This window comes from Corticium candelabrum, chromosome 1 (genome assembly GCF_963422355.1).
Source record: "Corticium candelabrum chromosome 1, ooCorCand1.1, whole genome shotgun sequence".
Taxonomy (NCBI): Eukaryota; Metazoa; Porifera; class Homoscleromorpha; order Homosclerophorida; family Plakinidae; genus Corticium; species Corticium candelabrum.
Window position 1 is genome coordinate 7,426,958 of NC_085085.1, and position 12,996 is coordinate 7,439,953.

The window sequence follows — 12,996 nt, forward strand, 5'->3', positions numbered from 1 at the left end:
TGACCATCATCAGGAGGGTGGCACCATCAGCAAGACGAATCCCTTCACCAGTGCTATACAGAATCTGCACCTCTAGTGATAAAACCTGATAGAAAACGACTGTAGATACATTAAAGTAAAGTGAGTCGCTCTGAACTGCTTTGTTTAGTGGAGGAACATACCACACTCTGCCTGCAAAAATATCAGACAGAGAAAATCTGCTTTCAAGTACAGTCTGATGTAAACTGCTCCTAAACTCAGTGGTGTTAATGTAGACACTGTTCCGCTTACCTCTCATCAACAAATTTCCTTTCACTAACTCACTATCCAGCAATGTCAATGCAACATCACATCCAGGACAGTCAGCACCGAATAGATGATGAGAGATCATGGCAGCTTGATTTCGATGAACAGTAAGTTTTGATAACACAGAGACATGTGGTCGAGTATTATACAGAAATATAACAAAGTAACAGTTGAAAGTATGTTCTCCATCTGATATTTCCATTATAAGTCTATCTGATTCAACAGTAGCTGATCTGTCACTTTCATAAATTATTCGATCATTTTCAAGATCTTCCAACAAGATGACTGATGCATCTCCTTGCACTCCATTGTATAAAACTTTCAGACTGCCAGCAAGAGGTGGATGGGTGACATGCAAGGTTACAGCTGCAGGATCAGGGCTGACAATATTCAGAATGTCTAAGTTTATTATGCCTCTTTTCCCTCTCTCAACCACCAACCCCTCATTTACAATGACAAATGGTGCATCTTCATCTCTCTTCCTTACTTCAATTGATAGCTTGCTGGACACTCTGCCCCCAGAGACATCAATTACCTCAAACAGAAATTGCACTGTCTTTGGCCTATCAATCACAGGTGGCCTGTAAGCCACTTTTCCAGCATTGACATCCCCTTGAGTTACATTCAGTTGGTCTCCGTACACAGGAAATGGGTTGTCCAATGAGAATACCACACCAGTCAGCCTTGGATCAAATCCTGATGAAAATCTAATAATCAACCCTCTATTAATGTCATCCTCATCATCAGCTGCCAGCGCTGTAGAAAGAACAGGAGTTGTGCTCAGCTGCTCAACAACTAACTTCAGAGAAGCTGAAGAAGACAAATGAGGTATTGTGTTGTTATACAAAGAATCAATAATCTCGATTCGGACATTATCATAGTCTACTCCACTGAACTTCCCTGTACCTTGATCCAAAGTCCACACAGTGACTGGGATAAAATCTTCAATCGACTTACTTCCTCTGTGTCTATAGATAAGGCCCACTTGTTGACTGACTGCACATTTATACCGCATGCCCGCCTTTAGGCCATCCACATCTCCATAACGAGGAATGACCCAAGGCAACGGAGGTTGCAAAGAGAAGACACAATTCTTCTCTTTTCCTACAGGTATTCGAATACGTATACCAAAGGGTTTCGACCGGCCTCCTCTTGTAGTGCTTACATCTCCAACAGCTGTCACCAGACGTCTAGATCGAGACATCACTCTGAAGCTGACAGTTCGTATCTTGCGATGCAATTCAGCGCTAGTAACAAGAAAGTGCGCGATGTCCTGCGACGACACGCAACCCATGTGCTGATAGACTACAGACGAGATGTCTCTGCACTTAAACAAAGATGGAGTTATGCTCCCACATGTTGTCTTTCTGGGAAGAAACTGAACACGACAACCATCCGATAAAAGTAAATCAAGGTCACTCAACCAAGCTGCAGACAAGTATGTCCAAGACCCTCGGATTACTCGTTGAGCGTCTGTTGTCGCCAGCAGCAAGAAGAGGCTAAGAAAACGATTGAAGCAGGCCATCGCGATGATTTACCCACACTTCGAACTGACACCCTACACTTTGCTGGGGACAGGTTAAATTACCTACGCGCCAATCACGACCCATAAGTTTTGTAAACACATCGGCCCCCCGGCTTAGTGTTACGCATGCGCATTTATACCATTGTAAATGACAGGCCACCGGCATCCTCTTCACATCGGTGATTGAGATGGGTGCGAAGAAGAGCAAGTGTAGTGAGGATTCGAGCGGCGAAGGTCAGACGTGTGTTAGCATAAATTGACTGGTTTTCATCAGACTCGACATGTCTTTTCTGCAGTCAATTTCGACCATTTTCAAGTTCTTCGTGCTATCGGAGGAGGATCGTTTGGGAAAGTAAGTTGCCACTTACTAAAGTACTGCGAATTCAAGTTTTTAGCAACTACACTTGTCGATGTCAGTAGTATCTGCAGCCAATTATTTACATGGTTTCTTCTATTCCGAAAGGTTTGCATAGTGAAGAAAAAGGACACTAAAGAAATGTACGCAATGAAGTACATGAGCAAAACCAACATAATTGCAAAGAAAGCTGGGAATGATGTGCTACGCGAGTTGAAGATTCTCACTACACTTGATCACCCGTTTCTTGTCCGGTTGTGGTTTTCTTTCCAAGACGAAGAAGATTTATTTCTCGTGATGGATCTGCTTCTGGGCGGAGATCTCAGATTTCATTTGGGCCAGCAGAAAAGATTTTCTTTAGAGAGTGTGAGACTTTACATGGCGGAGATGGTGTTGGCCCTGCATTACTTGAAGGACAGGAACATTATGCATCGGTGAGAGGCGTTCCTCGTGTGCTTGTCTGATTGCCGACACGGTTTTGCTTGTAGTGACGTGAAGCCCAGCAATATGCTGTTGGACGACGGAGGTGATCAGAGTCACAAAGATTGTTTATCTATGCGGATGTTTGGACGTTCTTTGGCTTTCTTTCGTTTAGGTCACTGCCATCTCACTGACTTCAGCGTTGCTTTCGTCGTACAGTCGAAACGTCTTCCTAAATCTATTGCCGGAACTCGTCCTTACATGGGTGAGATCACTACTGTTGTTTAGTAGCTAGCTGTAGCTGTTGGTTTCCTTTTTTTCACGGAAACTTACATGTTTCCTTTGTGGGTAGCTCCGGAGATGGTTGGACAGGATGAACACAGTAAGGGATATTGCTATGCTGTCGATTGGTGGAGTCTAGGTGTGTGCCTGTTTGAGCTGCTAAGAGGAAAGGTACACTGGAGGTTGAGACTAGTTGTTGTTCAATACTTTATTGCAGGGACAAAATTTGTGATTGGTACACATTTACAAGTAGGCTGCCGGGATTGCCAGGCTAGAGGTTCTGCACTTTCTGTTTGTAACACTGGCTGCCGACCGCTCATTCCACTGACCATAGACAGGATAGAAACGGACACTACCACCCCTACGAATTCGCCTTAGCTCCTATTGGCAATGCCAGCAAGGGTGGTGAACAGTATACCGCCGGCTGAGTGCTCTCGTCCCATCAGTCGTGTCGTTCCTGTCGCCCTAGAGCCTCTATTTAATACCAATTGGCATAATATATAAGTGTAAAAACAGGTTGGGGATACAGGAGTCACACCGATAGGTTGGCGTGAGTATTAGAACATGTGAGTAATGTCAGATGACAAGCAGACTTGCATGGGTGATGACACGATGTTAGCAGCTGATGCATCACAAGACTTGGACATCCCGAACTCTAGAGAAATGTTTTTTGATTTGTGACTGCTGGACTGTATGTGCGTGTGCAAAGGGAACGTCAGAAGCGTTGTCATTGCGCATGCACCATTGACACGTGACTGCTGGATCGCTAGCCACATTGTTACTAGTAGGGTAGCGGCACCTAATTAGCCGAGGCCCAGATATCTGGGCTAAGGGTACAGGAGTCTGGTGGTGACCGACCATACCTACGTTCAACCGTATTTATATTCGACTAGCTCATCATCCTGTTCTCCGCACAGGCAGATTAGATTATTAGTTGTTAGTAAATAAATTCATGTTGTATGCATTCATGAAGTATATCTCATTCACAGAATTAACAGCCACAGACAGAATTCTCATAAAGTAAACTAATTTAATTAATTAATGTTGTATGCAAATTATGTTGTTGCATGTGTATCCCGTTCTGACAATTTATCATTAAGTATGTCTCGTTTCACATGCACTTTTACTTCGTTCTGAAGAATTAGTAGTAGACGAACAGAGTTCTTATGAAGAATTTTGTTCAGAGTTCTAGATCCCATTCAATAAATAATATCCCGTTCTGAGATCGATTATCTCAAAGTAGAATAAATGCCGTTACAGATCCGGTTTTCCCCAGGTTGATTGCATTATTGATTGTTGGTTAAGATCCCTTTTGTCAGTTTGAAACTCATTAACGTAACCTGTTTCACTTGAGAAGAAAATGAGATCCCGTTCTTTGCCGGGGCAGATTGGATTATTGATTGTTAGTTTATCACTGGTTTAGGACAAATTAAAATGCAACCGAGTGTCCCATTTTGAAAAATCCCGTTCCGAGTGTCTTACCAGCGAATTTTCTGCTCAGAATCATCCAGGCAGCAAAATGTTGGAAGTCACTTGCAGTTACTTGCTCACCTGTATATGGCTTGTCTCATAGTGCCTTCTGACATTTGAATTGTGACATCATGGAATTTTCATTTTATACAAAGCAGCCAACAACAATCTGTAAAAGCAACATTTTGTTTTATAGTATTTTCTATATATATTCTATTGCATGTGTGCTAGCATTTCTAATTAGCATTTCTAATTAATATTTAACAAAGTTACTGTGTGAAGTACCTGGTATTTGACCAAGGCGTTGTAAGTACATAGACAGTAATTCTAAACAACCAGAAACACACCACTACCAACAACAACAACAACGATAACAACAACAATAATTGCCATTGCAACCAACAGCAAGGAATGAAAAAACTTTGCACTGATGCTTTGAATGCTACGTATTGGAGTCCAGGACTAACACCAGGACACTGATCAGATTCTTTAGCATTGTCGTTGTAATCCACATCAACATCAAGAGAAGCTCATCTCTTTGGTTCAAAGTTAATTCCACGCTCTAGCAACAGGTAGAAAGTAGTCACAAGCAACTCTATTGATCATTAGAATTTACAGGACTTGCCCTTCATTTCTTATTCTTTTTTCCAGCCTTTCTCTTCTTCTATATTTGTTGACTTTCTCACCTTGTCACGTTGCAATGGCTTTGTCTAGTACAAATCACCTGCCTCAGGCTTCAGTCTCCTTTTACTTTGGGTAAAGCTGAAAGCCTCCTACTAATATAATCCTTCGTTTCGAAACATTCCGGCTGAGAATACACACTAGACGGGTCTGTACATGTGGTTGGCCCATTCCACTGATTTCTCGCTTGTTTCACTCATGTTGCCCATTTCTTTCTGAGCACGTTACTGCAGCCAGCAGACAACCAGACGTTTACTTTCTCGTAGGATATTTTATTGCCAGCATGCGCTGTAGCCACTTCCATTCCTCTTATGACGTCACAACGGGTGTACGCCTACTATACGTCCTGAAGCAACGTTGCGCCTTAATATCTTCACGAATGTTGCTTCAAAAATTGCACTTTTAATTTTTTGCACATAAGAACATTAAGAACTAACAAAAAATGCAATAAAACAATTTTTGACTTTTTCATGTCAGTTACCCTTAAGTCTGTAGGCGTTATAGCATGCCATCATGGCATTTTGAAGCGCTTGGTGGTGATTCCAGATACTTGCCAAATAATTTATTGAGGCTTGTCAACATATTTCTGTGTGGGAGCCTAACTGGGCCTCCTGCATTTGTCCAAGGGTCAAAAGACTGGTTAGGGCTCTCTGTTGCTGTTAATATGTAAATCTTTTAGTTTCCCACTAGTCTTTTAGAATCCTCGTCTTCTGGTAATGCCTACCGTACTCAGCAATATCTGCATTTGGCTTTACATGCTAATTATAGTGGGCGGGCATATATAGTATTGAGTTTCTAGACAGTAGCATCACGATTTACTTCAATCTGATATCTTTAGTGCTGGTTTATTATTGTGGACGCCTGAGTTATGTCTGAGACACTCTACGGAGTCTTCTAGTTAGCGGTGTACACGTGGCCATCATCCCGGCCACTGAATTGGTTCTCGTCGTCAAATCTTGCTGAAGCAGCCATTTAACGCACATGATTGTGTTCATGATGGTGTGGGACTTGGAGAAACACTACATCCTGTTCGGGTGGCAGTGCCATATGTGCGGGAACTTTTGGAAGATAAAGGAGTGGGGTGTTCTGTAGACTATAAGCAGCATACACATGGGAATTTGTAGCATACATAAGAAAGAGTGCCAACATTGGATGCTACTAGTTTGTTTATGTATATTGCGAACACTCAACCACAAGGTGCAAAATGACTGATGGGATGTTGTTTCTATATTGTGAACCAATCTTTTTAAAGTTTATTTTCTTAGCTGTATTGAGATTTCTCCATTAAGTATTTCTTGTAATGTCAGTGTATTCACTAATCTCATTTTTGTGTTTAGAGACCATTTTGCCTTCTTTCAACAATGGATGATACAGAAATGGCAGCTACAATAACTACTTCTCCCATAAAGTTTCCAACTGAATTTGATCTTGATGCCAAAGACCTTGTACTAAAGGTTGCATATTTTTGCTCCAACATAAGACGTTGTATAACGTTTCATATGCACAGCTATTAGAGTCGGATCCTACTCTCAGAAGGGAGCATGTGAAGGATATTCATTCTCACTCTTTCTTTAAGTCTTTGGACTGGAATCAAGTTGAGCAATTGAAAGTACAACCGAGCTTTGTACCTTGTGTAAGAGTTACTTTTTTGCACATCAATGCAACACTATTGATTATGCCATGGGGCTTTTGCTTAGAGGAATGAAGTGCATTGTGATCCTTACTTGGAGTTTGAAGAATTGTTGGTAGAGAGTAAACCTTTGCACAAGAAGAAACAGAGACTAAAGAAGGTAAGTTATAGGTTGTGCTTAAAGTACTGAATGCTTGCAAATTGAAGAGGTGGTTAGGAAGCAACACACAAACACACAAGTATGTTGTAATGCAGTTCAGTCTAAAACAGTGTGTGTAGAGGCAATTGTGTGTGTGTGTGTGTGTGTGTGTGTGTGTGTGTGTGTGTGTGTGTGTGTGTGAGTGTGAGTGTGAGTGTATGGTGTTTATAGCTCAATCATTAGAGAATTGCATTTGAAAAGTCCGCAGAAACATTTGGGACCTCAAGCTTGCAAGTTCAAGTCCGGGATGAGCTCAGGAGTATAAATAAGTACAGTAGAACCTTGCTAATCCAAGCAGTCCCGCACCAAGCCCTGGTCAGATTAGTGAAGTTGTTCGGATTACAAAACGTGTAGCCTTGGAGGTCTATACCGTATAACCAGTTATTTCTGCGGTCTTAAATTACTGCAATTTTGAGAATCGAGACAAAGTTTTAATTGCTGCTAATTAAATTTTTGCATTCCAACCAGCAGGACAGTTACTGGTACACGTGTACATGTGTTGGAACAGGGACTTCCTAGGACTTCGAGGATAGGCCTAAATATCTGCGAATTTTATGTGTGCGCTCCATGATTTCTTTGCAGAATTTGCAGAAATATCATGATCGTAGAAATAACCGGATACGGTATTTTCCCTTTGACACCCAGACCACTAGGGCATTTACATGTCTCTTTAGATCACTTTTGTGGTAAAGGACACTGTTGCAACAGCTACATACTTCTAAATATTGGGACAGTCAGAACTTAAATAGTCAGATACGCGCATTTGCTGAAAACTAGATAACTGCTTTGATGTGGCAGCAACTTCGATCTAGCTGCCTATTAGGATCTGGGTAAGCGAGGCAGGGTGCTGAAGGTTTTTCGGATTAGCGAGGATTTGGATTAGCGAGGATTTGGATTAGCGAAGTTCGGATTAGGGAGGTTCTACTGTACCTGGGTTTTGACTGGGGATGGTGGCGGCCATTGACTGTGACTTGACCATTAGCCGCTGAGCTACAGGTGGGATTTTGGGTGCCCACACCTTAGTTGGCATCACAAGCCGTTGCTCCAGCAAGTACCTGGTCCGGTGCACCGGCTCCAGGAGATTGCTAGTGCAGGCTTGTAACTTTCCTGAGTAGTGCACAGGACCTAGCTGGTGAGGTTAGAGGACGTGACCTTGAAAATGTGGCCATTGAAATTTGCCATTTTTACCGTTGACCTGCGTGTGTGTGTGTGTGTGTGTGTGTGTGTGTGTGTGTGTGTGTGTGTGTGTGTGTGTGTGTGTGTGTGTGTGTGAAACAGGAAATATAGGAAGTTACGTTGCACCTCACGCACGGCAAATTTCAAGTACCATTACATCTACGAGTTTACGTTCTCAAGTAGATTGGCACTTGTTTGCCACTTGAAAACGGGGCCGATCTAGAGAAATCATTGCCAACCAGGTTCCCCTGTTTCCTTCATCGCAAATTTTGGCAGACGGCTCTAGATGAGGTTTCTCGCTAGCTTAGACGTACCTCTCGCACACAGATGACATCCATTACACAACTACCTTTAACCTAAAAACGTCGCTAAGCACCCACGAGTGTCAAGAAACACAATAAAACCCAAGAACAAGAGATGAATGATCGGAGTATCCCGGATGTAGGAATGGTGTGTTGCTGGGTGCATTGGCTGCTCGCACTCTAGATGCAATGTTTGCAACTTAATTAATATATTTTCTAATCATACTCGACAATGGCAGTTGTACTGCTTCTTACTACGTTTAAAACAAGTTAATTAACTATGATATGTACGTTACTTGCTAGTACTCGTGCGTCTAGTAATGACACATAGTTACCTAGCTAGAGAGAAACTTAGTTAATTAAATGTGTGAGTGTACGGCACATGCAGAGCCAACTTTATTAGACGGTACAATACAAGATTGCTTCAAACTGTTTTAGTCCTGGTCGGTGTCATCATCATCCAGCACATCTTGTTCAGCTCGGACGACCTGTGAATCTGTGTTTTCACAGTGATCGCACTGACAAACATCTGTGCACGGCAGCTTGGTTCTACGGCAAGAACAACGACCTGAGTTGCATCCAGTTTTGCAACTACAAGACGCTAGTTTCATTATGTTGAGTGGAGCCGGTGGTTCTTAGTCCATCGGACGCTGAGCTCGTTTTCTGCATTAGCAATCCAGCCATGATCTTGAATATTCGGTTGAGCTTCAAGTGCATGTCGCCATGTTGCTGCTTGATAATTTACTCGGCGGATGTGCAACTGAAGAGCGTCTTGCATTGGGGGAAGTTGACTTGATTCAACAGATTTTCCACAAAATAGAGCATACCAAGCGTCATTGATGCTGTCGCCATTGTAGCCATACATATAGAGCACAAACGTACCGTTGGCATGCCGTTAGCAATTGTCTAGTTCACATGCTAACGTTTCTCCAGTCAGTTGCATAGAAGTGCAGAAAGACTCATTTGCGCGTGAGAGCTGCAGGGGCTTCGCCTTCCTTTGCCAACGAATGCACTTGTTGTATCGCATCCCGTAAAAGCATGATATCCCGGTATTAAATGCTAAGCAAGACTGTTTGCCCATCAGTGATCTACCAAGCTCACTCAAAAATATGTATCAATGTCGATGTTTTTTCCAGTTAGAAACAGGAGACTCGCAGGAAGACTATAGAAGTGAGCTATAGCTATTACTGCTACATCTTTGTCTGGTGATTTTATTACTATAGACGTGTATGACATGCGTTGCTGGCGTATTAGGCATGCAGAATCAACCGGGTGTCAGCCTCTTCGTGACAGCATTTCGACTCTGGAACCATGTTCTTTTGGAGCTTATCATCTGTGCCACAGAGAAGTCGAAAGCAGTTTTCTCTATCTTTCAAAAACACGCACTTATTGCCAGGAGATAAAGCATTGGTAACGTAGTCTTGACAACACCACTTCGCAACCAAAACCACAACACTCTGCCTTGTTATCCGAATTGAACAAGAATTTTTTCTGTTGTGTTGGTGTCTTCGGCATCTTTGGTGTTTTCGTGAGATCTGGCCTCGATTCTGTGTGTAGTGACACAGCTACATTTTCCAGAAGAACTTCTTGTGGTACACTAGCAGTAGTGACCTGACCATTACTGGATCTGTGACTTGTCTTCAAAGTGTTTCTGCAAGCGTCACTTAAGGTTGCTTGTCCTGTATTCTGCAATCGTAATTCCTTCGTCTTGTAGTAGAGCCGCAAATTGGTTGCACAAATCAGGCATTCTGACAACGACGCCTTCTTCAGATTTATCAAGAAAGGTTGATTGCACTTCAGTCGCAAGTTTCAGAAAGCCAAGTTGTGCGCACTGCCGCATCTTTCATCTTTGAGCACTATTTGAGAGTCGAGCATGTGGCAGTGTTGTGGCATGAGTGTAGTTTTTGTAGCAGCAGTGATGGTACATTTATCTCTTTTGTGATACCGTCTGGTAGACCATGTCCAGGTTGCATTTGTAACATGATGCGCTTGTCATTTCTAATTTGTGCTGCATTGTAGATAGCCTCACATGCAGCAACAGTGGTAATATTTCGGCAGATCCTGCCGTTTGCAATGTATTTCTTAGTCTTTGTTAACAGAAAAGACACAGCTTCAAATTCGTAGAGCTCACACTTCCCCTAGTCTCACGCGTAAAATCAGGTTCTGGTTTTGCAAAGTTTCCGATTCATCTAATTCTAGTGCTATCGGTACCTTTTCATCATCACCTGTACCCGACTCTCTACGTCAAGTTTCTGCAATATCTTATTGTTGGTGTACGCTTGCTAGCATTGCCGGTGATAAAATCCTTTTACAGCTATTGATTGCACATTGCTAGCCTCTAGAAATGCAACGTAATGTGTGATTATGAAAAATTTTGCCCAGAAGTATGACAAGACAGAAAGGGGTCTGGCTACGCGAGACTAAGATGCATGGTATACTTAGGCCTTTATATATACAAAAAAATAAATAAATCAAAGTCAAAATCAATGATTAAGAATAAGAAATAAAAAATAAAGAAATTACAATTCTTCATTCTGTACTGACGCTCTAGTACTAAGGTGCGTGAACTTACGAGGTCATAGTACCGTTTAAGTTTTATAAAGTGGGTGTTAGTGGTTGAGATCAGCGTCACATCCAGTCTACGTCATCTTTGTTGCTAAATATGACACTTGTTGATGTAATTCATCTTGGATGTAGTCAACACACCCATGCAGAATCGCTTCGATGGTTTTCTCAGCAGATATGGAAGCACACAAAGTGTCAGTGGCAAGGTGAATTGTGAATTAGGCTTAAGTGTCACACTAGTTTGCGGCAGTCTGCGCAGTTTGGTTGCTAATCGTGAGGAGGTATTGCTTTATAATTTGCAGGTTGGAGTTGCTCTAATGCATCTCTGAACCTTATGCTGTTTTTACGTAGGTGTTCTGATGCGCTAATGCGTTTGTAGAGCTGGGAAACAAGTGTGTGAGACATGCCCTTAATTATGGTATTTCTTCCTAATGGCCCCGATTTGAAAAGGCAAACAAGTCGTATTAAAGCTTACTATGAAGTACTTTAATTAAAGGTGGTACAGTTAGAAACTTGCTGGGCGAGGAGTACAATGCAACTTCAAAAATAGCGTCTTTTGGGATGGGCCCATGTACTATCAGGCATTAAATGAAGCAACTGTTGAGGTATGTTGTACCTCTCCACTAGAACCAGTTTCTTTACTACAAACCGTTCATCCAACTTCTGCTTTAGGTCCACAAATGTGCAATCTTCCAGCTTTTCGGGAGCGCAAAGGCTGCATAATAGCTTGAACGTTGCTGAGCTAATGGAAGTGCAGAGAGCAGCACGACACTTTACGTCAGCGTTCTCACCTGTACCATACGGACTAAGAGACAACCAATGCATAAAACGGCTACTCCAAGAGTCCCAATTCTCCTTTACTCCGTCAAACATTTCCAAGGAAAGCGGCATCCTCGTCGCCATATTGTTTCATACACGCGTAGCAGAGTGGAGACGTGTAAACGTAACCAGAATATATTATCAAAAGAACGCAACGTACCCAAGAGTCAGGAGCGAATATTCCAAGAGCGGCAGTGAGTACACTACCGGCAACAGACCACACTAGATTAGTCGAATGACTGAATAACAACGCATGCGCAACTTTTAATATACTACAAAAGCTACTCCCAATGAGTATTACTTCGTAGCTTTTATTTTAAGCAATGCTCGACTGAAGGTCAGGTATTATAGTGGTAAAACTGTTGTTCTGAACAAGTTGGTTTTGCATGTGAGTTCTTTTAATTAAGTTAAAAAAAACAAGCCGGTTAGAGGCAACACTTACTTGGTGTGAGGCAGGTCACTTCATCAATTTTATTTTGTCCAAACCAGCATGGGGTGCCTATATTGTGGAAATATTGTCAAGTTTGTGATTTGTAACTAATTTGTTGTCAGGAGCCTTCTAGGAACACCATGGTACGGATTCTTGGTTGTGGTAAATGGGTATCTTGTTATGGCTTATTTGTGTATTGTGCTTCCTGCCACCTGAATGGAAAGCTCAGATTGTAGTTGCTCAGATTATAGTCGCTCAGATTATATGGTAGTTGTTGGTTGTTTGCAGATGCCATCAAGAAGTTCGTCTGTTACCAAATTAGAGCCTGCACCGAATCCAGACTGTAGAGTTTTTCGGAGAAGTGCTTCCCACCAACCCAAGGTAATGTACTTGTTTATGCTAATACATGGGTGTTGATGGTGATGGCATTGTTGGTGAGTGCATGTGCACTTGCATGCTTGTTGCATGTATGCATGTATCTGCATGCATGCTTTGCATATACTTACTTGTGTGTGTGTGTGTGTGTGTGTGTGTGTGTGTGTGTGTGTGTGTGTGTGTGTGTGTATGTGTGTGTGTGTGTGTGTGTGTGTGTGTGTGTGTGTGTGTGTGTGTGTGTGTGTGTGTGTGTGTGTGGTTGTGTGTGTGTGTGTGTGTGTGTGTGTGTGTGTGTGCGCCCGCGCACGGGTGCTCCTTTGCCTGTGGAGTGTTATAAGACGTAATACTACCCCTAATCTCTCTTGCCTTATGTAACCCTATATCTAGCAATGCCAGCCAGCTGTTAATAATGAATCCAATTTCTAATAAGAACAGCAATTGTTGTTGGATAGTGATGATGCCCAAGTAAAGCAAATGTTTTA

At 42.3% G+C, this 12,996-nt stretch overlaps 1 protein-coding gene across 2 annotated transcripts; it reads left to right on the plus strand.

The window, feature by feature from the left end:
* The first annotated feature begins 1,936 nt into the window (after window positions 1-1,936).
* Window positions 1,937-12,623, plus strand: LOC134182153 (serine/threonine-protein kinase 32A-like). Of its 2 annotated transcripts, none has more exons than XM_062649515.1 (10): window positions 1,937-2,044; window positions 2,107-2,162; window positions 2,274-2,599; window positions 2,654-2,691; window positions 2,761-2,850; window positions 2,938-3,038; window positions 6,356-6,472; window positions 6,526-6,651; window positions 6,716-6,808; window positions 12,428-12,623. In XM_062649515.1, exons 1-10 carry the CDS (start codon window positions 1,999-2,001, stop codon window positions 12,554-12,556), a joined length of 1,122 nt encoding a protein of 373 aa, XP_062505499.1. In that variant the 5' UTR covers window positions 1,937-1,998; the 3' UTR covers window positions 12,557-12,623. The 2 variants fall into 2 exon arrangements, with proteins under 2 accessions (XP_062505499.1, XP_062505508.1); XM_062649524.1 differs by having other exon boundaries at window positions 6,356-6,463.
* Window positions 12,624-12,996: the final 373 nt, after the last annotated feature.

What these genes read in the sequence shown, in the direction of transcription:
- LOC134182153 (XM_062649515.1), top strand. Translation starts at nt 1,999, where the DNA reads ATGGGTGCGAAGAAGAGCAAGTGTAGTGAGGATTCGAGCGGCGAAG. An exon ending in GAGGAGGATCGTTTGGGAAA is followed by an intron (nt 2,163 to 2,273) that starts GTAAGTTGCCAC and finishes CTATTCCGAAAG; the next exon opens with GTTTGCATAGTGAAGAAAAA. An exon ending in CGGAACTCGTCCTTACATGG is followed by an intron (nt 2,851 to 2,937) that starts GTGAGATCACTA and finishes CTTTGTGGGTAG; the next exon opens with CTCCGGAGATGGTTGGACAG.